Source organism: Mytilus edulis, chromosome 3 (assembly GCF_963676685.1).
Source record: "Mytilus edulis chromosome 3, xbMytEdul2.2, whole genome shotgun sequence".
Lineage (NCBI taxonomy): Eukaryota > Metazoa > Mollusca > Bivalvia > Mytilida > Mytilidae > Mytilus > Mytilus edulis.
The window spans coordinates 9,553,717-9,578,132 of NC_092346.1; the positions used below are offsets into that span (position 1 = coordinate 9,553,717).

General features: G+C 31.7%; 1 protein-coding gene across 1 annotated transcript; it reads right to left on the bottom strand.

Moving 5' to 3' along the window:
* Nucleotides 1-959: 959 nt before the first annotated feature.
* On the bottom strand, nucleotides 960-23,992 carry LOC139515750 (translation initiation factor IF-2, mitochondrial-like). The gene is made up of 18 exons (XM_071305430.1): nucleotides 23,825-23,992; nucleotides 20,677-20,812; nucleotides 18,709-18,771; nucleotides 17,809-17,914; nucleotides 16,444-16,509; nucleotides 13,916-14,036; nucleotides 12,758-12,918; nucleotides 11,382-11,558; nucleotides 10,943-10,992; nucleotides 8,759-8,848; nucleotides 6,707-6,831; nucleotides 5,862-5,940; nucleotides 4,969-5,094; nucleotides 4,171-4,414; nucleotides 3,658-3,795; nucleotides 2,597-2,761; nucleotides 1,840-1,980; nucleotides 960-1,191 (listed from the first exon to the last, which is right to left on the bottom strand). Exons 2-18 carry the CDS (start codon nucleotides 20,791-20,793, stop codon nucleotides 1,019-1,021), a joined length of 2,142 nt encoding a protein of 713 aa, XP_071161531.1. The 5' UTR covers nucleotides 20,794-20,812; nucleotides 23,825-23,992; the 3' UTR covers nucleotides 960-1,018.
* Between the last annotated feature and the right edge of the window lie 424 nt (nucleotides 23,993-24,416).

Genomic DNA, 24,416 nt, shown 5'->3' on the forward strand with positions numbered 1-24,416 from the left:
ATCGAGGTGTTGTTAACATGTTAACGGGCCCCCTTAACAACAACAGACACCAAGTAATGAGAAAAGCTCACCTGGCCTGTTTGCTCCAGAAAACTTCTATTTTAACCCTGGCTCATGATGATTATTTAGTTCAAAGTTGGTTAACCCTATATATCTAAAGAGGTTTATCTTTGTACTTTAAAGCAGATATTTGGTAATCTTCTATCAATTTTGTCACAGTGACTGAGTTACAGTGATTACTAGCCTGTCAACACTGAGATTCTGGCAGGTGCATTCACCTCTAATCTTAATTGACTAGGATTGTCTGATTTTATACAAAAAGTTGGCTTCCATCATCAATAAAAACAAGCCCCATGATAAAGCAAGTGATGAAAGTGGCAATAAACAGATAACTGTGGATTCATTTATTTCGTGGGTACCAATTTTCGTGGATTAAGGAAAACTTGCATGTTCATGACTATTTAATTTCCTGGATTTGCTGAAGACTGCATACAAACCAATAGAAAATTCATCATTTGTTGAACATTTAATTTTGTGGTTTAACTGTACCCAAGAAATCAACGAAAATTGGTGTCCAACAAATAATAATAATCCACAGTAATCAATCAATCATAACTTGTCTAGACTCAGAACTATTTTAGGTTGACAGTCAGCTCACTTGTCTAGACTCAGAACTATTTTAGGTTGACAGTCAGCTCACTTGTCTAGACTCAGAACTATTTTAGGTTGACAGTCAGCTCACTTGTCTAGACTCAGAACTATTTTAGGTTGACAGTCAGCTCACTTGTCTAGACTCAGAACTATTTTAGGTTGACAGTCAGCTCACTTGTCCAATGTTAAATATGATATGTTGATCTTTTAACATCTTAAACTTTTTTTTTTTCTTTCTTTCTTTCTTGTATTGTTTGATTGTTGTAATATTGGCATGTACCCTGAATCTCTTTCAATAAATCTAAAACTGCAGATTCAAATTTTTTATAAATTATGACAAATTATCAACATTAAATGCATATCTATATTAAAATCCTGGAGTCCAGTCTAATGTTTGTTCTGCTGTATAGTTTCTATAACAGATTATCACATCTCCTCTTTCGAATTTGATTTCATTGTCTGATATAGATAATCCACACTCAGTGTCCTGTTTTATTGTTTCTACTTCAGATTTATGATGTTTTAAAGACACAATAGGACCTGAAAAGAAAAAAAATATATAATAATGTGTTTTCAATTCAAATTTCAAAGTGTCACATTGTGAAAGTTTATGTTGAAAATTTAAATACTTTTTGCAACATTGGAAGTTTATTTACTTTTTTTGATGACTTAAAAATCTCTCTGTCAGCTCTGCAAATGACAATTTCAAATTTGTTATCCACTCACCAAACTGAGTGATTGACTTATTGCTATAAAATTTGCAAAATTTGGCAAAACCATGAAATCAAAATCATTAAAATAAAAGAATCCACAGTACTTCACATTAACAATTGTGGCCAATTGCTTTCCCTGCATCATATGAATGGTATTAGCCCCTAATCATGTAAGGAATTTGATGTTGATGACAGCATTATGTTTGTCTAATAACGTTTCTTTTGACATTTTGGTGTCCTAATTAAAAAAATAGCACACAATCTTCTTTTCTTAATATTGACTGAACATTTCTATGTATACAGTTTATGAAGGCCTACCGTACCTTGACCTATAACGGTTAAATTTTATAAATTGTTATTTGGATTGAGAGTTGTCTCATTGGCACTCATACCACATCTTCCTATATCTATATACAGTTTACCCTTCTTAATGATATTAGTTTCATTTCTTTTATAAAAATAAAAATCAAATTACCATTATATATTTCCTCCTCTTCCCTAATTATTCTAAATTTATGCTTTCTCTGAAGAACTCCACTCGTAACACGACAGCCTGCTATTCTCATTGGCTTCTTTTTAAAAGATACATTAAAAGAATCCATTACTGTGGCTTCACCTGAAAGGTACAAAAAATAAACACAATAAATATTTATCATACAAGAAGTTATGTGTTTAAGAAATTGAATTTGCCACCAATCATGTACTGATTGATAATTTAGTCTAAGAGAACACATTTAACCCAGCCACATTTTGTATGTATGTGCCTGTCCCAAGTCAGGAACCTGTAATTCAGTGGTTGTCGTTTGTTTATGTGTTACATATTTGTTTTTCATTCATTTTTTGTATATTTATTAGGCCGGTAGTTTTCTCGTTTGAATTTTTTTACATTGTCATTTCGGGGCCTTTTATAGCTGACTATGTGGTATGGGCTTTGCTCATTGTTGAAGGCTGTACGGTGATCTGTAGTAGTTAATTTCTGTGTCATTTGGTCTCTTGTGGAGAGTTGTCTCATTGGCAATCATACCATAAAGTTGTTTTTTTAAATAATTTTTGGTTGTTTTTGTTCATCATACTGATTTTTTTACTGAAGCCAATAATTGCAACTTATTTTTACTGTTTATTCTTACGTTTAGCTATGAAGCTTTAAATTGAAGAATTTAACATACCGGTAGAAAACAATATAATGGGGCCATGAATTAGCAGTTTCATTCCTTTAAGCTGTAAATATTTACCCATAATTTCCTGTTCTTCTCTCAATGGCAATCTTTTGGACAAGCTATCGACTAGATTATCAAACAGTTTATATATTACATTGTCTTCATGTATCACAACATTATTAAGTTTGGCATGTTCCCTCACAGTTTCAGAGACTGGCACATTAAAAGCAAATATTTCACCTAAATAAAAAATAAGATTTTAAAAAAAATAAGTTATTTTGCATTTTATTAACAATAATTCAATCACATTTTCTGTCTATATGTGGAACTAATTTATCTTATAGAATTAAATTACAAAATGTCTCTATAAAATGATAGAAATTTATTGACACTTGTCAGCCATATCAATATGCAGCTATGACAAGAATTTGGTATGGATGCCAATGGAAGACACAACACTGAGTAATCTTCTCTGTTTTCTTCACTACATTATTGCTTTTTTTTAATATATTAAACAAATCAAAATGAAGTTGTTGCTGAAAGTTTTATAAGTCAGAATTGACCATTGTTACAAATGTGTATGGTACCCACAAATAGACGTAAAATAAATAGAGCATCTTTTGACATTTCAAAATAAAATTGCTAGGTTATTCTAAAAAAGTTGGCCATGAAACAATAAAGAGGTGCTAAAAATATGCACACCCTTGCTGTGTACACAACTTATGAAAGGGTTTATCAAGACTGTAGGATGGATGACCTTGTTTTTGTTTATTAGTGTCGTTGGGTTGCTGTCTGATTGATGTTTAATTCCCTATCTGTTATACTATACAGTTACACAATTTTATGGTAGAAGATTTTCACAATGAGTTTATTTTCATTAAAGAACCTTTATTTTTTTATCTACCATAATTTCTGACTTTTAACGTCCATAAACAAGGCTGCAATGAAAGGGGAAACAGGGAAAGCAGAATATAGGATAACATTTTTTTCAAAGACTATAAAAAAAGAAGGAAACCAAGAACACAAAATTGACTTTCTGTCGTCTGCTTATTTACGAAAACTTCTTAACCAACCGAAAAAAGGATGAACATTTTACTTATATCTTATTAGTCTGTATATCAGCTAAACATAATTACCATCAAACAATTTGGCATTGTCTATATCACTCATGGCCACTTCACCTACTCCATGATGAATAATACTTAATCGACATATCTGAGATTTATATGTGTCTAATGTATTGAGTATTGCATCTATAGAGCCATCCACATCACCTTTATAGGGAAAAATAAAGAAAAAAATGTGTTATAAGAATATATAATTAGAGCAAATAGGTTTCTAAAATTATAACGAATGGAGAAGAATGGTCAACAGTTCCTTTTTCATCTATATTTCTTTAGAATGAGTCACATTTTTTGCTGTTTCAGCATTTTAAAGCTTTTAAAAACCATATGACTTCTGATCATCTTCAAGTCTCTGGTGGGTAATTTTCTTATTGGCAATCATAGCACAGCTCTTTATTTGTATACCTTTCATTTATGTACTATTGAAAATGAATAATTTAAGTAAGGTCGAGAATAAACATATGACATTTTTATTTGGTTGTATTACCTTTTAAAATTTCATGAAATTATATAAATTAACCCCACCTTTCAATACAATAGACAGTGATGGTCCTTCATGATGAACTTCCTCTTCTTTAGCTCTGTTTGGTTTAATTGTTTTTAGTACAAAATTATATTCTCGTCTCCCTAATGATTGTCTTAATTGCAATTGTTTTTTATATTCTGCATCATGTTTTTCTCTTTTTTCATTGATGGCTTCTTGATCTGTGTCCATTTTTTCTTCCATCTTTAATGAATTTCTCCAATCTATTGCCTCTTTTATCTGTTTCTATAAATAAACAAACTCATCATAGATACCAGGAATAAAATTTTACACTTATGCCTGCAATCGTTTCGTCTACAAAAGACTCATCAGTGACGCTAGAATCAAAAAATGTTTAAAAAGTATAGTTTAAGATAAATATGTCATAAATCACACAGATGATTTTACTCATCAAATGAAAAAAGTAGATGTATCTGTACCAGAAATCTATTTCTATTTGCAACAATACAAAACCTATAGGGACTTGCTGTAAAGCAATCAAAATCAAATTGTCTTTTTTTCCTTACTGTATGTAAGATATTTTGCTACCTTAGGAGTAGCACTGCTCTTTTAAAAAGTTTTTATCTAATGCTGGTACAAATTTAATAGTAAAGAAATTAAACTGTTAAATATCAGCTGGAAAAGATATGGAGTGGATGAAGCCATAGAAATGATAAATAAAGATCTTATGGCTATTGCATTATAATGTAAAATTATGAGGGGGTGTTATTTTGAAAGTCCATTCCTACACCCCACATCCTTTTTTAATGGAATAGCCCTAACAAAAATGTGATACAAACCTCAGACTGTGCTTGTAATACTTGGTCCCCAGCTGAGGGAAATTCTTTCCAGCCTGTCACTTCAACAGGAGAAGACAATGTAGCTTCCTTCAGCTGACTTCCTTTATCTGAATATATACCACGTACCTGTCAAACAAGAAACATCACATAAATTGAGGAGTAAGGTAAACTTCCCTCCTTTAATAGTAGACTAGCCCAACAGATAAAAAATATATCTCTCTGTAGGACCAAGCTACTTAAAAAGGAGGGAAGTTTACCTTACCTAACAATGACTTCACGTTTCAGCTAACAGGCAAGCTAACCAAAGATATTACCATTAGCTACATACTGACTGAAATGTGCTGTAAAATCTAAAAAAAAGTTCTATGGGAAGTGTTATGCTATTTATAAAATTCTCAATCAAAATATAATTTCATGGTTTGATTTCTATGCAATTTTAAAATATTAATTAACAAGCTGTTTATTATTATTAAATTGATTGATTGTAAGTTTTTAGCACCATCTTCAGCACTATTGTCATATTGGCTTTATCCTGGTGGTCATTTTTTTAAAGGAGGAAGTCCTACTGCCAAGTGAGAACCACTGACCTTTGGAGGGAAAATTGAAAAATCTAAGTCAATTAAGACGTAAATTGCACCTGCTATGTGCAAGGTTTGAACTCACCTCAGTGTTGACAGACTAGGTACACAGTAGATGAACTTCTTATACCACTTGGCCACCAATGCCCCAATTATAATTTGATTTTTTCTATAATAACATCTAATAAACTCATATAAAAAGAACATTGTCATAATCGTTAATTTTAAAACTGTGTCCTTCTTTAATCTTTAAGTCTATTCTTTCAGCTACTTTGCAGCCAGCCTTAATGAATTTATAACATCAAGGAAATATACCTTTGCATAAGAAGTTCCTGCAATAAGCAAATTGCCTTTTTTCAGTGTGCCTCTTTCTATAATTACAGTTGCAACTTTCCTGAAAAATAAGAAAACAAGAAAAACTGTGACATATTGCTTAAAATTAATATATTTAATTTAAATTTTCTGCAAACAGGATCTGGATGTTCAAGAACAATGAATGTGAAAAAGAATCTATGCATAGTATGCTCACATGAAGCGTGATTCAAATTTCAGGAAGTTATGCTTTGTTATTTCAAGAATTGTGACAAAATTTTATTCATGGCCATCATTCAAGATCAAATTTCCAGAAGCTCTGATGTCTAGTTCCTGAGATAATACAAAACATATTCATACATGTCTACTATGTCACTATGTGCCAGATTATATTTTGAACACAGAAAGTTGATGAGATGGATGTAAATACACATAACACAGCATAGAATGCTCAAATAAAGCTTGATAATAAATTTCAGGATAAAAAATTGGAGAGGAGAGCACTTGTCAAGTGTGGGGTTTAAATTCACAACCTCAGTGTTGACAGCCTAAAGACACAGTAGTAAACAATTTAGACCACTCAGTTACTGAGGCAGTAAGGGCATACTGCATATTTTCATTAATATTCTTTGGATAATAATTTTCCATGACTTCGTTGGTACAGAAGAACCATGAAGTCAAATGTTCAAGGAATTACATGTTTTCTAAAGGATGTTTGTAGAATTTGCAAAAACAACAAAACTAGATATCTACGAAAAATGCAAGTTTTCCTCAATCCACAAAAATTGGTACTCACGAAAAAATAAATGTATCCACATTATACAATTAAATGTCTTCATTCGACTTACCCTTTGCCTGTAACCAATCTACTTTCTATCACTCTGCCTTCCACATTACCAACAGGATCACCTTTAAGGTCCATAAGTTCTGCTAGAGTAATCACTGCCTCTTGTAATTGCTGTAGATTTGTCCCCTATAAACAATGCCAGAATTTTTTAATATTCAATGATATCAAATACCTGGTGCTAATTTTGAAAAATTTATTTGTACCCTTTGACAAAATGATTTTATTGCTGTGCTTTCGTTCTATTGAAAATTTGAAAAGGAGCAGAAAATGTAAGTAAATAGCTTACTTTACATTAAATAATTAAAGAGCAGATCGCTCTGAGGGATATGATTGCCATTGTTTTCATTGACACATGTATATAGCTGGATATTATTATTTTCAAAACTAATTCAACTGCACATGTTAAATGTAATTTACGTAATCTGAATAGTTACAAAATAGCCAATCCCGGATACAAGTGTATGAACAATGTACTTATTGTGTTTTATTTGTTTACTATCAATTCAAGTTTACTTTCCACAGCAGTCACTGAGAGTGAGAGAAGGTATTTCACTTCGTATCTTATCACCTATTTTCCTACGTTAATTCTAGGAGTAACCCCATTCCTAACTCTTTAAATATTTAATTTCCTTTGGGTCAGTGGGCATGACTCCTTTCCGTACACATTCCTCTGTTTAAATTGCGATCATTTTTAATATAATACGACATTTATTGACAAAATGAGTTAATTTTCTCGACGTGTTGTATTTTGATTCAGAATTGACGGAAGTTACTAATGGAAGGGAGACAACTCGAAACAGTAATATGGAAGAGTCCATTTCGGCTGAAGGGGTGTTGTAGTTAAACCTTTACAATATGGACTACATTTATTTTAATTTAAATGATGCATATGATTTAAAATTATGCAACAACAAAAACCCTCAATAGCTGACAGACATTGAAAGGATCCCATGAGTTTCAAATTAATCAATGAAGCGGGGGATTCAGAGCAATCACTCAATCTGATACCCCTTGAAGTCAAGAAAACTATACGCATAATTAACTTAACAAACCCTGGAGGAAGAAAGTATATTAATTTTAATTAAACGACCTAGATGGTCCTCTATTTCTTTATAAAAGTACAATATCAAATATCAGTTTCATAACGGTGATATATAAGAAAAACTCCACATCAGTTCTAATATGACAGAAATAGATTTATCGGAATTCAGAGAACTTTCGCATTGTATCAAAACTTGGGAATTCCCTCTGACGTGTTTCTAAAATTATGAAAACACTAATTATATATACTGTTTAACTCTGATTTTCCGTGTTGTTAAAAACATGCATATAAGGGAAATATCAAACATGAAGATTACAAGAAGAACATTAAAGGAAAGTTGTTTAAGTTCGATCCTTTGGTTTGTTTTTACCTTTTAAAGCAAGACAATCATAAGAATCTGAGATATTCCTTAATGTTTAGAATTAAACGGTTGACGTGAGGGCATGGCCCTGAATCAATGGTGAAAGCAATCCTATCCCAAAAAAACTGAAATCCTCAATTTAATTGATCTTTTAAGTATCTACCGGTATACAGCATCTCCTAAAATAATCAAAGACTAAAATGTACTGATTGTACTGTGGATTCATTTATTTTCGTGGGCACCAATTTTCGCGGATTGAGGAAAACTTGCATAGTGATGGATATTTAATTTCGTGGTTTGGGTAAAGTCTGCATGCATTCCTTAAGACAATTTATATTTCATTGAACATTTAAATTTCTAGTTCTCTGCTATCCACGAAATCCACGGTAAAATTGGTATACAACGAATATTAATGAATCCACAGTACTCTAAACCAACTTATTTTCGCGACTTTCGCAAGAAGAAAAATAAAGCGAATATAAATCGTAGCGAATAAGTAAATCTTTATTAATCTACATCAAGTAAATAAGAAAGCCGTGAAATTGACTAGAATTGGTAAACGCGAAATAAAGTATCCGCGAAAATAAGTTGGTTTATAGTATTTACCTTAAGCTTCAAAGCAGATATGGAACACATAGTAACTTGTTTACCTTCAAAGCAGATATTGGAACACATTGTACATCTCCTCCAAACTTTTCTGGTATAACATCATACTGTAACAACATTTGTTCTGTGCCTTCCTAAATATAATAAAAGAGAAATTTATTCATGAAACTTTATGGAACACTGATGTCCAAACCTTTAAATAATTGGATACTGGTTCAGCAATCCAAGGTATTCTTACCATAGAAAATAACAAAATGAGGTTAATTAATGAAAATCAAGTAATAACAAGTGATTCTTTTAGCTAATGCTCACTGATGATACCCCCACCCAGCTAAAAGAATAAGGTAAAATGGATGAATCTGAAAACTCATCTGACTCATACAAACTGGGTTACCCTGACACTAAATTTCAGAAATTCTTGTGATGTAGTTACTGAGAAATATGCAATGAAAATATTCATGTGACAGACTGACAGGCTGATGGACAGGTGGATGGACTGATGGATAGAGAGAGGTAAAACAGTATACCCCCACTTCTTTAAGGGGGACAGTGGGTGGTGGATGGGGGTATAATTATCAGGATATATTGTCAATAGCCTCAAATCTTTGTTTTGGCAAACTGAATTTATTGAACAGATAATTTAAGATAAGTAAGAACCTTACATTACAATATGTGATAGATGATCCTAACAGTATTTACAAATTTCAAATGTTTTGATCAAGGCACAGTTGTACGGTAAATGGAAACCAAAATGGAATGAACATTAAGGTAACAATTCACGCCAAAATTATCTTACAGACAATTAAAACCAAATAACTGGAATACAGAATAAAATATCTGGGATTTTTGGGGAGGATAGCCCTTTTTCTTGAGACAGCCCTTAACTTTCTTATAACCAAATCATTGATGAAATATGGCAACTTTTATAATTATAACAAGATTATGTCCATAGAACACGGATGCTCCACTCGCACTATCATTTTCTATGTTCAGTGGTGTGTGAAATTGGGGTCAAAAATCTAATTTTGCACCCTTTCAACGCTACACAAAATATAGAAAGTTGGCTGGTGCTGCTGCATTTTTTTTGTGTTCATTCATTAGAACAGTATATTCCTTTTTAGACTGCTTATCTTTTTTATTATAAGAGATACAAAGCTAGTACATGAAAAATGCTCAGGAGAGCATGAACTGTAATGTTAAGGAGGCTCAAGGGTATAAAAATTTCAGAAAAAAATCAAACATTTGTTTTTCATTTCAAATTTTATTTATTTCCTTTTGTAGTTGTTATTTTATCATATGGTACAAAAATCATTCAAAACAATCAATTCGTGTTGGCCCCAGATGACTTTCAAAATGTATACATCATTGAAAAAGTTCCAAATTATCTCCCTTTGGTGGAAAAATGCCATTTTTTGGCTCTAAAATTGAAATATCTTTTTCAACTCATCGGTGACCTATCTTTTTTAATATAATTTCCATATAAGCTGTACTTAAACTAAATTATTGTAAAATTTTAGCTTTTCTGTAATAAATTTCTTTTTTTTAATTCGATATTACCTTTATTTCTCCTATTACTTCAACAGAAAAAAAACACCTTTACAAAAATATATGCTTCTTTCGAAGGCAGATTGTGAGCGCAAATGAACGGTGACCCCACTTTTTTATTTTATTTTTCTATTAACTATAAGATAAAGTTCATTTATAGAAAAATATAGAGAAATCCTATATAAATGATTTAGACCCGCGAACCACCTTAAGCAATTATTTTAGTAAAATTTTATCCGGCTACCTGCATTTTCAGGTAATTAACAGGTAAAAGGTGTAAATTATTGTAATTGTGTTGAATTTTGAATAAAAACAACTTTTAATCTTTATTCATTTTGTTGTTTTATCTGCAATATAATAAAGTAGACACCAGTTGCTCGGTTCGGTAGCGTTTTGCACCATGTAATGTAATCATGGCGCAAAAAGTGGCTCCGTCCTCAAAATTTAAAATAAACAATTCAATCAAAATAAATAATGAGTATCACTGTTATAAGCAATATGAAGATCATATCATAGGGAACATGTGTATCAAATTTCAAGGAAATTGGACTTCATTAACTATCTTGACCAAAAACTTTAACTTGAATCGGGACAGACAGACGGAATGGAGGGAAGGACGAACAGATGCATAGACCAAAACAAATTATAAATTATAGAATAAAGACAAATGTTAACTAACTTACAACATCAGCAGTATGCTTGTCCATTTTATTGATCGCAACAATTAAGGGAACTGAAAATAAAATAAGGTAAATGATTAAATGTGTTGTCTAGGTATTCAATGCATATTCATACAGTGGCTTACAGAATGAACATATATTTAAACACAACTGATTATAATATTACATTTCTGTATCGTATAAACCACCTGTTAATCTCTAACATAGAGTTTTCAGTCTTTACAATTCTACACTATAAGATGTATTTGGCTCTTCTTTTTAGGTGCCTTTATGCCACATGGCACTTCATGTATTCAAGAACTTATAAAACTTGGCTTTAAATTTTTTGATCTGTGAGTTTTTGATGACAGTAATTCCAGAAAAGTGCTTTGGATACCCTTAGTTCACTTATGTTTATCCTATACGTATATTTTTTACATTTTTACATATAATAATTAATTACCATCAGCAGATTTGGCATGTTGAATGGATTCTACAGTCTGAGGCATTAAACCGTCGTCTGCAGCTACCACTAATATAATTATGTCTGTAAGGGATGCCCCTCGTGCCCTCATGTGAGAGAATGCTGCATGTCCTGGAGTATCTAAGAAGGATATTGTATTCCCAGATGACATTTTTACTGAAATGAATAATGAATATCATTGTTATGTCAGAGCAATATGAAAATCATACAATATTTTGAACGAAAGTGTATTTTTTAGCAAAAATGCTTCATGGTACAAATATTCATATTTAATTTGTTAGAAAGATTGATAAGTGATAAGAATACTAGAGGTTTCACAAGCCACACCTCTTTTGGGAAGATACATAATATTCAGATATTTTGTTTCGTTTACGTACTGGTTCCCAGATATGATCTCTATGTTTTATCTCATAGAGACATAATTAGGGAATGTTACCAGTATAAAAACGTATGATAGTAGGGGATATTGAAGTCTGTGAAAGACTCCAAAGTGAAGGTAGGGGTAGTACAGAATTATGGTATATCATGTATATATTCAAACTCTTAGAAGTTCAGGGCAAATAAATGTTCAAAATATGCTGCACAGCCATGTTTTGACCTTTGAATAAAATAATAGTGCATATCAACTTTCTGTTCTAGGATGTAATATTTTACTAGGATGTAATATTTTACGAAACTCCTTAGTAAAAGTGACAGAGTTTTAGCAGCAAAAGGAGTTTTTCAATGGGAAACTGCGTTTTCTATATTAATAAAAGTGCAATCTGAAAGGTAACAAACATTAATTTTTTCATAGATTCTTTGCATCTTTATGCTCCAGATTTGTTTTTATTTTTACTTCTCTACCATGTCTACATGTTCCTGAAACTGCTCTGGAATCTATGGGTTAATCAACAAAAGTACTGAAAATAAAGTCCTTATATCGTCATAAGGATGAAAATCTAAAAATTGTATAAAAGGCCCAATTACTTGCATATTATCTCATTACATTCATAAGTAATCACTACCAATCCATATTCAAACATGAGGCCTGTGGTCTCAGACATAGAATCAAACTGCCCACTATCTCAACCCTTAAGGGATGACATCAAAAGTTCAATGAAGGATAAAAAACTTATTTCACATAGTTTTTTCACTGACCCTCTTAACTTAATTTGGGAAAAATTGATTGACCCATATGAATATATGTAAAAATCAATGTCGGATTACCAAATCTTGCAGAAGTTCAACCCCGCCCCTCACCCCCAAACTATTTGAATTAAGTTTTTTCTCTTACATTGATCATTTGATGTCGTCCCTAAGCTGTCCATAAATCTAATACTTTACACAAGACACTGTTATATCAACTAGCATTTTACCTGAGAATGCACCAATATGTTGTGTTATTCCACCAAATTCTTGAGCTACAACATTAGTATTTCTGAGAGCATCTAGCAATGTTGTTTTACCATGGTCTACATGTCCCATAATAGTCACCACAGGTGGACGTCTGACCAACACACTAGGATCTGGTGGTGGCCTAGGTAAAGTTAATACTTTTAATAAATTTCAATTTCAAGACTAATAGTTTAATAGAAATTGTTTCTTCTGCAATTATACTGTGGATTCATTATTATTCTTTGAATATTAACTTTTTGTGGGTTTCAAGGATACAGGTATGCCACAAATTCAAATGTTTAACAAATTACAAATTTTCTAAAGGTTTTGTATGCAATGATTGGAAAACCACGAAATCAAATATCCATGAAAAAGGAAGTGTTCCTCAATCCATGTAAATTGATACCCATGAAAATAAATGAATCCACAGTACACAACTGAAGTTTTCTTTCTATACCATTCACTCAATTTTTAAATCATAAGCAGTATACAACAATTGTATTGTCAATGAAGAAGATAAAACAAACCTCTTTATTTTTTATTTTTTTTTACATCAGACAAAAAGTTATTGTTTTGCATTTACATAAATTTACATAATTAAATGGCATTATGCCATATTGAAATACATGGGTAAATAATAATCTTTAAAGGTTTTAAAATGGGGAAGAATCTTTTTACTGCCTAAAAGGATATTTAGTATCACTCTAGCATTTTCCTCGGCTAACCATTTTAAACAGCAATGCCTATACTTCTTGATTTGCTTATCTAATTATTTAAACTTTAAATTTAAATTTACAGTTCAATATTATTTTTTTTCAATGCATTAAATATGAAAAATACCGAGAAATCACTTTCCTGTCAAAATCATTCTAATTGTTCAAATGCTTTAATCTCAAAAAGAGAACACAAACCTACATGTGTATCTTTACTACCCCATTAATGTCATGCATTTACAGCATTTATTGAAAGAAAAATCATTTTTCAACTAGCAACATTTTTAGCAAACACCTTTTTAAAAAACAGTAGACTTCATTAATCTATCCAACCATTTTCCATTTTCAAATTTAACTATTGAGGTCACAAATAGCTCTTCAATAAATTTCTACAAAATCATTAAATAAAGATACGATAAGACCTACTGTGGTTCAATATCTCTACTATTTTCTTCTTTCTTTGCTACCACCATTTCTGGATTAGCTATAATACGTGATCTGTAGCCAAGGAATGTCAGAGTTTTCTGAATAACTTTCACATCAGTGACTGGGGAAAAAAACAAGAAAATAACATCAGTAGTCAAACGGATAGAAGATTTTTATATGGAATACAATTATACACATCAGTGACTGAAAGAAAATACAATAACATCAGTAGTCTAATAGATAAAAGATTTCATACAAATTCCAATTATACTTTTGTATGACAAAAACAACAAATAACTATCTTTTAGTTGTGCATGCCAAATTAATCCTCTCAGAAAACTGTTTGAAGAAATTTTCTTTTTATTTATGAAATCTGAAATGAGAAAAATTGAACACAACTCCACCCTCCCCCCCCCCCCCAATTTTTTTTCACATCCCCCTTTCCCTTATTCCAACAAAACTGATCTCAATTCAAATTTTTAATGGAATTTGCAACAATAACTACTCATTTAAATACATCATAAAATATTAAAATGTAAAAAAAGTGCTTGTTACAGCCCTTGGATGGTGTAAACTTCCCAAAACAACGTGTATGGTGTAATGGTGTATGGCATATGGTGCAATGGTGTAAGGTGTATGGTGCTATGGTGTATGGTGTAAGGGGAATGGTCTAATGGTGTATGAGGAATGGTGTGATTGTGTAACGTGCGATCGGGAATGGTGTGAATGATAGTGTACGACCTTTCATTGGTTGCAAACGAAGTTTTTTTTTCATTTCATTTTTTTCGGATTGTAAGCATAAACATAATAAAAATCTTAATATTTAAAATTCAATTGCATTATGGGTAATTTCAGATCGTGTAGATAGAATGGGGAATGGTATATGGTGTAAAGTGTAAGGTGTATGGTGCAAAGGTGTAACGTGTATGGTGTAATGATACAAGGTGTATGGTGTAATGGGGTATGGTGTATGGTGTAATGGTGTATGGTGTTAGTGGGAAGTTTACACCATCCAAGGACTGTATCACTGAATGGTAAAGATTGTTTTAATTTATCAGTTAGTAGTAAAAGTGAATATACATAATTTGTATATTGTATAAAACAATGATTTCAGTTGATTCAACTACTATTCTGGACAAAGAAAGATAACTCCAATTGAAAATTTCTTGCTTTTGCACAATATTGTGCAATTAGATATTTCTTGCTATTGCGCAATACTGTGCAATTGAAAATACTTGCTATTGCACAATACTGTGCAATTGAAAATTTCTTGCTATTGCACAATACTGTGCAATTTAAGATTTCTTGCTATTGCTGAATACTGTGCAATTGAAAATTTCTTGCTATTGCACAATACTTAATATAATAATTTTGGATCCTGATTTGAACCAACTCGAAAACTGGGCCCATCATCAAAAATCTAAGTACATGTTTAGATTCAGAATATCAAAGACGCCCAAGAATTCAATTTTTGTTAATATCAAACTTAGTTTAATTTTGGACCCTTTGGACTTTAATGTAGACCAATTTGAGAATGGGACCAAAAATTAAGAATCTACATACACAGTTAGATTTGGCATATCAAAGAACCCCAATTATTCAATTTTTGATGAAATCAAACAAAGTTTAATTTAAGACCCCGATTTGGACCAACTTGAAAACTGGGCCAATAATCAAAAATCTAAGTACATTTTTAGATTCAGCATATCAAAGAACCCCAAGAATTCAATTTTTGTTAAAATCAAACTAAGTTTAATTTTGGACCCTTTGGACCTTAATGTAGACCAATTTGAAAACGGGACCAAAATTAAGAATCTACATACACAGTTATATTCGGCATATCAAAGAACCCCAATTATTAAATTTTTGATGAAATCAAACAAAGTTTAATTTTGGACCCTTTGGGCCCCTTATTCCTAAACTGTTGGGACCAAAATTCCCAAAATCAATCCAAACCTTCCTTTTATGGTCATAAACCTTGTGTTTAAATTTCATAGATTTCTATTTACTTATACTAAAGTTATGGTGCGAGAACCAAGAAAAATGCTTATTTGGGCCCCTTTTTGGGCCCTTATTCCTAAACTGTTGGGACCAAAACTTCCAAAATCAATTCCAACCTTCCTTTTGTGGTCATAAACCTTGTGTTTAAATTTCATAGAATTCTATTTACTTAAACTAAAGTTTTAGTGCAAAAACCAAAAGTCTTCGGACTACGACAACGCCAACGTGATACCAATATACGACCAAAAAATTTTCAATTTTTGCGGTCGTATAAAAAGGACTTGAGCAATGACATCAATGATATTTTTAGAACAATTTTTTAGAACAAATATCAGATTCCTGCAACTTGCACAAATTATGTAATTATTATTATAAATTACTATATCAAAAGTAGTGATTATCCTTGGAAGATATAGATATTAAGTCATTTACATAGGGTTTTCATTGCATTTCATGCAATCTTTACCCAAAAAATTCTGTCCCTTTTTCTGGAATAGCCCTAATTAACATAATCTATTATTACTTACTTTCTGTTTTGCCTCCACGAAATGCTTGTCTGGAATTAGCATATTCCAAAGCATCAAGAATATTATCTACAGAAAAAAATTGCATTATTAAAATTATGCTATAAAAAAAACTCTTTTGATTTGCAGTCTACTGAAAAGTAGTAGAACACTATTAATTTACTTGTTCATTGAAAAAAAGTATAAAACGTTGTATTAACAGTGTGCTTATTTGGGTACAGATGGGCAATTCATTTTAGGTAGGCAGTTATTGTAGCTGTTTCCTCAATTCCTCTGCTCACATTGTAAAATTTAAGTCTTTGCATGCATTTAATAACTCCATAGTTTTTAAACATTTTTTCTATGGTCCTCTACTTTCCAAATCGGCACAAATGGCTAAGCTCAGTCATGTGTTAAAATTAGAGACATGTCCAATATCACTACACAGAGATTTGTTGCTAACAAACAACTTTTGAGTTCTTACATTTCAGGCGCATTAGGGAGACCCATTTGGAGTCTACCAAAGAGTTGTGTTAATTATTTTCCGACTAATTCATCTTATAGAAGTGTGTTTGCAGTGAATATGGAAGTAAGGTGATACATCCAGTCAAATTATAGACATTGATTTGATTTTTGATTTTTGGTGTTTTAACGCCACTTTTAAGTACCGCATTTAGGCTATTTCGTGACGGCCAGTTTTTATTGGAGGAGGAAGCCGGAGTGCCCGTAGAAAACCATGACCTTCGATAGAAAAACTGACAATCCTAGTCAATTAAAATTGGAGTTGGGGCACCCACAAGAGATAGGTCGAACTCACAACCTCAGTGTTGACTGGCTAGTGATTAAAGTAGTATCTACTTAGACCACTCAGTCACTGAGGCCCCAAATTATAGACATCAAAACTGATATTTGCTTCTTCTACCAAAAAAGCAGAAAACATTTAAAAGTAAAAGCAAATTAAAACTCTAAAGTGACTGATGGTTAATAAATGGTCTCAATTTTGTGCCTTTGAGAGAGAAAAAATATGGTGTTGGGTATACAATGGTATAGGTCATGAGGCAGCAACAACTCAAATAACCCCAAAACACCTAGAAATCAACATATTTAAAAGTATGTAATTTACTGTTAGACCACTGTCCCAGGTTAGGGACCAACCAACCTGAGTGACTCAATGGTAAATTAAATGAAAATTCCCATGTTAGCAGATGACGGAAGTTTAATGATCACTAGTAGACTATTATATTACACAACATAAGAGAGATCAAGATTCTCTGCCAGGTAGGACTTTAACAAACTTTCACCTCCCCTAAGAAGTGTTAACTTAAAAGAGAGATAACTAGTCAAAACCTGCTAGACTCAAAACAAGGAAATTAATCTTTGATTACATACCTACAGTCCTACTAGTTTGAGTGGCAATTTGACTCACTGTCATATTTCTGTAAATTGATATCACTTTTACTTTTGTCTTTTTCTTTTTTGCAATTCGTTTCTCTGCCTGAAAACAAACAATTTGATTTACAATAGAAGAATCATCCTGAGTTAGCATAAAATAATTACCACAAGACATTTAAAAGCTGACACAATTAATTGATTGAAATTATTTCAGTCAAAATCATCAGCTCTGATTCTGTTTTTCATCATACTGTGGATTCATTTATTTTTGTTGGTACCAATTTTCATGGATTGAGGAAAACTTACATTTTCATGGATATCTAATTTTGTTGTACTGCTAAATAGATATAGGAAGTATGAGTGCCAATGAGACAACTCTCCATCCAAATAACAATTTATAAAAGTAAACCATTATAGGTCAATGTACGGAGCCTTGGCTCACACCGAACAACAAGCTATAAAGGGCCCCAAAATTACTAGTGTAAAACCATTCAAACGGGAAACCAACGGTCTAATCTACCGGTATATTAAAAAAAAAGTCTGTATACAAGCCAATTGAAAATTTCCAATACATTTAAATTTGTGGCTATGCTGTACCCACAAAATCCACAAAACTTAGTATCCAACAAAAATTTATGAATCCACAGTAACTGATTGATCTTTTTTTATGCATTGATTTTCATGAAAATATAGTTTCAGTTTAATATACTGCAGACTCTTCCCTCTAATATTTATCATCTTTGGGCACTTCAGAGTTTACTATATACTGTATTGTTTTTGCTCATTGTTGAGGGCCATATTGAAACCTGTAATTGTCACATATTTGTCCAGTTTTTTTTATGAAAAGTCTTCTCATTGGCAATTATACCACATCTCCTATTTTATATGGAGTTTTACCTTCTGAAGATCCTGTTGAGCTTCCTCAAAAGTTTTTGTTCTACCTTTCACAGGAGCAGATCCCTGAAACAAAAATAGAAAGGCACTGAGTACTACAAGCATAACAGGAAAATACATTCACATTTATTGTAACATAATATCATTCAATATGGCAAATGTTGAATAAATCCTCAACTGATTATATTTTTAGTTTTACTGATTTACTTTCAGCATTTTTTTAGAAATGTTTTATAACTAGAGGCTCTAAAGAGCCTGTGTCGCTCACCTTGGTATATGTGAATATTAAACAAAGGACACAGATATATTCATGACAAAATTGTGTTTTGGTGATGGTGATGTGTTTGTACATCTTACTTTACTGAACATTCTTGCTGCTTACAATTATCTCTATCTATAATGAACTTGGCCAAGTAGTTTCAGTGGAAAATGTTAGTAAAAATTTACAAATTTTATGAAAATTTTAAAAAATTGACTATAAAGGACAATAACTCCTTAGGGGGTCAATTGACCATTTCAGTCATGTTGACTTATTTGTAAATCTTACTTTTCTGAACATTATTGCTGTTTACAGGTTATCTCTATCTATAATAGTATTCAAGATAATAACCAAAAACAGTAAAATTTCCTTAAAATTACCAATTCAGGGGCAACAACCTAACAACCAGTTGTCAAATTCATCTGAAAATTTTAGAGCAGATAGATCTGGACTTGATAAACAATTTCTCCCACTGTCAGATTTGCTCTAATTGCTTTGGTTTTTGAGTTATAAGCCAAAAACTGCATTTTACCCCTATGTTCTATTTTTAGTCATGGCGGCCATCTTGGTTGGTTGGCCGGGTCACCGGACACAATTTTTAAACTACATACCCTAATTATGATTTTGGCCATATTTGGTTAAATTTGGCCCAGTAGTTTCAGAGGAGAAGATTTTTGTAAAAGATAACTAAGATTTACGAAAAATGGTTAAAAATTGACTATAAAGGGCAATAACTCCTAAAGGGGTCAACTGAACATTTTGGACCTGTTGACTTATTTGTAAATCTTACTTTGCTGAACATTTTTTCTATTTACAGTTTATCTCTATCTATAATAATATTCAAGATAATAACCAAAAATAGCAAAAATTTCCTTAAAATTACCAATTCAGGGGCAGCAACCTAACAACGGGTTGTCCGATTCATCTGAAAATTTCAGGGCAGTTAGATCTTGACCTGATAAACAAATTTACCCATGTCAGATTTGCTCTAAATGCTTTGGTTTTTGAGTTATAAGCCAAAAACTGCATTTTACCCCTATGTTCTAGTTTTAGCCATGGCGGCCATGTTTTTTGATGAAATGGGAATTAAAACACAAGCTTTATTCTAGATACCCTAGGAATCAATCAGATGAAGTTTTGTTTGAATTGGTTCAGTAGTTTCAGAGGAGAAGATCTTTGAAATAGTTTACGACGAAGACGACGACAGACGGATGACGACGACGGAAGCCAAGTGATGGCAAAAGCTCACATTTTCTTGTAGGAAAGGTGAGCTAATAATATATTAAAATAACATCTATATTGAATATAATAACAATTAATCAATATATAAATCAATTAATGAAATAAACAACAATCAATCAATCAATCAATTAATGAAATAAACAACAATCAATCAATTAATCAAATAATGAATGAATGTCATCAACTGAAATTGTACTCTTTGATATCCCTCTATAATTGCTACATATATTTTGTCTGTAAGGAAAATTAGCAGGAGTGATCTGTACATAGCATATACAAAGAGGTGACTTTTTCTGACTTATTTTACAAGTCATTGCAGGCTATTAGAATTTATGATCTTCAAAAAATTCAAACAAAGACAAAATAACCGTTATGATCATGATAATAGGGTGTCATTAATCCTTAAAAATCATGAAAACTTCAAGACTGTTTTTAAGTATGTCTTTGATAAAAATATCTTAATTCCTTACATTTAATGCTCCTACAAGATGGAATTTTCTGCTGATAGTTCCACAAATACATGTTTGACAGGGAGACTTCATAGAATACAAGAGCTGCACACGTTGAATTAACTGTCTACAACTCATTTCAATAGTAACAAATTATCTGAAATAAAAGATATCAGTATACTAGTTAATTGGTTCAGTTATTAAAGCTCTAGGCATTAGATGTGAAATACATATTCATCAAATTGATGAATATGTAATTGAATTTGACTCAAATTCTCATATTTGATTTATAACATACTAAATCTTACATTTACATGTCTTATATCCAAATTATAAAGTGGTAAAGAAACAATTTATGAGCCTGAGGCATGGACTTGATAATATGCATCAGCATATATTGCTTATTTTAGTTTAGACACAATCGTATTAACAACCAGGGTGACCTCCAAAGACTGCCAAAGGTCATATAATCAAATATAAACATATACATGTAGATATAAAGAGATGGTGAATATATACAATTGGAATTTTCTAGGTCTGTTTGATTTCATACAAAGGTAAAATAAATGGGGAATGTGTCCATGGGACACAGATGATCTCCCTTCTTGCTCCAACGTTATGAAGGGACATTACTCAAGAACAATACAGTAAAAGTGACAGTATCCAAATTTGAACTTGATCTGAGTTCTGTGGAAATAACCATTTTGTATAAATTTCATAACATTTGGCTGACGCAAACCTAAGGACAAAACAGAAAATTCGATGTTTAAAGGGGCATAACTCTAGAACAGTAAAAGTGACATCAAATCTTCTTTTTTTTTATATCTCATATCTAATGACCCTTAAAGAGCATAAATTATAATAATTTCAAACAAGATTTATAAAGATAATATACAATTCCCTTTTACTTTTGTAGTTGACCATTTTATTTCTTTGGCACAAAAAAAGGACAATTTACATGTAGTGTAAGCCATAATCAAGAAATGTTAATCAGTTGTTTATAACCCTAAAACAGAACATGGGTTGTTTATCTGATATTTATTGTGAAAATAGCACCAGAGTCTACATCTTTGATAGCCAAGGGATAGGATCCACTTCCCTCCTCTCCACCCTTGCCGGAAAGAGATAGAATTTCAGAGACACAATTAAGGTAATGATTTTCATCAGTTGCAGTCGAAACTCACTGCATCCAATCAAAAAGCGCCTATAACATGATCATGTGACAGTGTAAATGTAGATGGTGTATGTAAACAATTGCCACATGCTTACTGTGCAACAAGTCTTTACATTCCTAAACATACGATTTTATTTAGTGACAATTTGAATGTTTTTGATTAATTAATAGAAGTTCCTGTGTATGTTTCTTGCACAAATGCATGACTGTCAACATATATTTTTCGTTTCCTGCTTTACCAAGTGTGTGTAATCTAGACGCTACTGTGTTTTTACCTCCAAATTGAAGAGTTGAAGTGCTACCATTGGTCAAATTGGTCAAGAATATTGAAACAGGCGTGACTTTAATCTTCCGATAGATGGTGCAACAATGTTATCACAAATAAACTAAAGAATTAAAAAAAAAAATTTTGCTCAGGACAAGGTGCTGAATCTCTTGATTATTACTGAGACTACTATTTAGACAATATATGTATAGTGTCTTGAAATATGAAATTTATTTGTATGAGGCTTAGAAACGGGGGAAATGTGAGGTTCTACATATTGTTTTTATACTGAAATCGATAAAAAATTAAAAAAATTTAAAAAAATATGTAACAAACATTGTTAAAAAAAAGTGTTTGGAATTTCCCTCTTGGGGTACCATTTTGGGGTATTTCCCTATGAGCGTAGTCCAGGCGGTAAAACATTGACATTTTAAGGAATTAGAAAGGGAAAATGAACTTAATTAATAACATTTAATAAACATGGTATATAAATTACCAATTTGAAGATATAACAAGTTTAAATTCATAAAAGTTTGACCTTTGTTACTACACATTGTCATGGTTGTGACATGACGTTGTTGTTGAAATACAGTAGTTCCGGTAAGTAGGCGGGGCTTATAGGTTAGTTGAGTTCATTGACATATACATAAAGCTAACGTTTATACGTATAGCATTATCTGTATAGTAAAATAGCTGATTGCAGTATAAAACACCTTTATAGGGACTCAGTGACAGAGTGTTTTAAAGCTTGGGATTTCGGGATTGACCCTTTCAGCATCAAATTATTTTTCAAAATTTCAGGATACATGTCAGGATTTAAATTTATTTAAATTCAGGATCTCGGGATTTCGTTTATTAAAATCTGGGATTACGGGATCAGGACCCCTCCTCCCCCCTAACTTTGTTGAAGACCCAAAAAAAATTATGTAAGAAAGTAAAGACAACATTTTTTATAGAAGATTTATAATAGATGTCCCCAATTACGGTAGAAAAATCAATAAAAAAAAAAAATTCAAAATTTCGGGAAAATTTCCCGAATTTTTCATTCTACTAATGAACTCAAAATCGTTAACTTTTTTTTTTCAGATCTACTTCCGTTTCCGGTCTTCTTTCGTTTCCGGTCTTGTTTGCATGAGACTTTGAATAAAATGTATATTTATCAACATATCAACAAATATAGGAAGGAATTTAACACCCAATCATTTTTAATAATTGTTTTATATGAAAAAGACGTTACCTGGATAACAGCGTTTATTTGTTTACATTGAATATGACGTCATAACTTAAATAACGTCACAACTAAATCCCTAACAACAGAACCAATATCGGAAACGTTACGGTATTTCCGTTTCTTTTATCAACATGTTTGAATTTTAAAAAAAAATAATCAGAATTCGTCCCCATTCACAGGTAATGCCTGCCTCATATAAGTATTAGTTGAAGAAATTTTGTTCTGTTAAATTTTCCTTCAAGGACATTGTCTTAAAAGCACAGACATGCATATTTTAATCACAGTCCACAGGGGTTTGTTACAACTGCTGGTCTGCAGGGTTAACTATCGTCACGAATCCCTAAAAAACAGGGGTTCGTATGGATAGTAAACCCAGCAATTGTAACAAACGCCTGTGCACAGTCAGTATGCACCGGTGCACACTTTTAAAAAATTTCGATGAAATAAACGTAAATGACTAAATGCAGTCATTACTTTTCTGTATTTATTAATGTTCTACCTTATATTAAAAGGTAGAATTATGTTAAAATTCAAAGAAATGGACTGATTCTTATCCTTTTATCATATGTATCTTGCATAAGACTTGAGGGTCGTCTGCCAAAAAGAATTTGATGGGCGCAGACATCTTGAATGGATGAGTAATTATCAAACCTACAACGGACTTCATCAGTTCCGTGTTTCAATACTAATCATGTAATATAATCGTAAGAGGGTCTAGACATTGAGGCTGAGCATTGAGGTTTACAGAATACATAATAATTATAGACAAAATGTGCATAATAAAGGACTAAATAATTACAGAAAGAGGAAAACAGGCCAAAAAATAAAGTTTAGGGAAAGAATAACAGCCGGGCAAAATATATAACAGAATTGAGAAAAATCCTAAAATGGCTTAAAAATTAAACAACGCAAAACCTTTCAGACTTTACTAAAAAAAAAAAAAAAAAAAAAAAATCATATCGGAAGTTGTGCCTGTAAAAATACAGTAGTATATTTTAACAAACGGAATATCCCACCTTTTATTTAACAGCGATGTTATTTATCAATTTAAACTTTCTTTAAATATACCCATTCAAAATGATGAAATTATT

Bases quoted from the DNA above. Each gene is read 5' to 3' on its own strand.
- LOC139515750 (XM_071305430.1), bottom strand. From the start codon at position 20,793: ATGAGTTGTAGACAGTTAATTCAACGTGTGCAGCTCTTGTATTCTATG. The intron at 14,037-16,443 runs GTAAGTAATAAT...TTTTTTCCCCAG, and splicing joins TCGTGGAGGCAAAACAGAAA to TCACTGATGTGAAAGTTATT. The intron at 6,832-8,758 runs GTAAACAAGTTA...CATTGTTTATAG, and splicing joins TTCCAATATCTGCTTTGAAG to GGGACAAATCTACAGCAATT.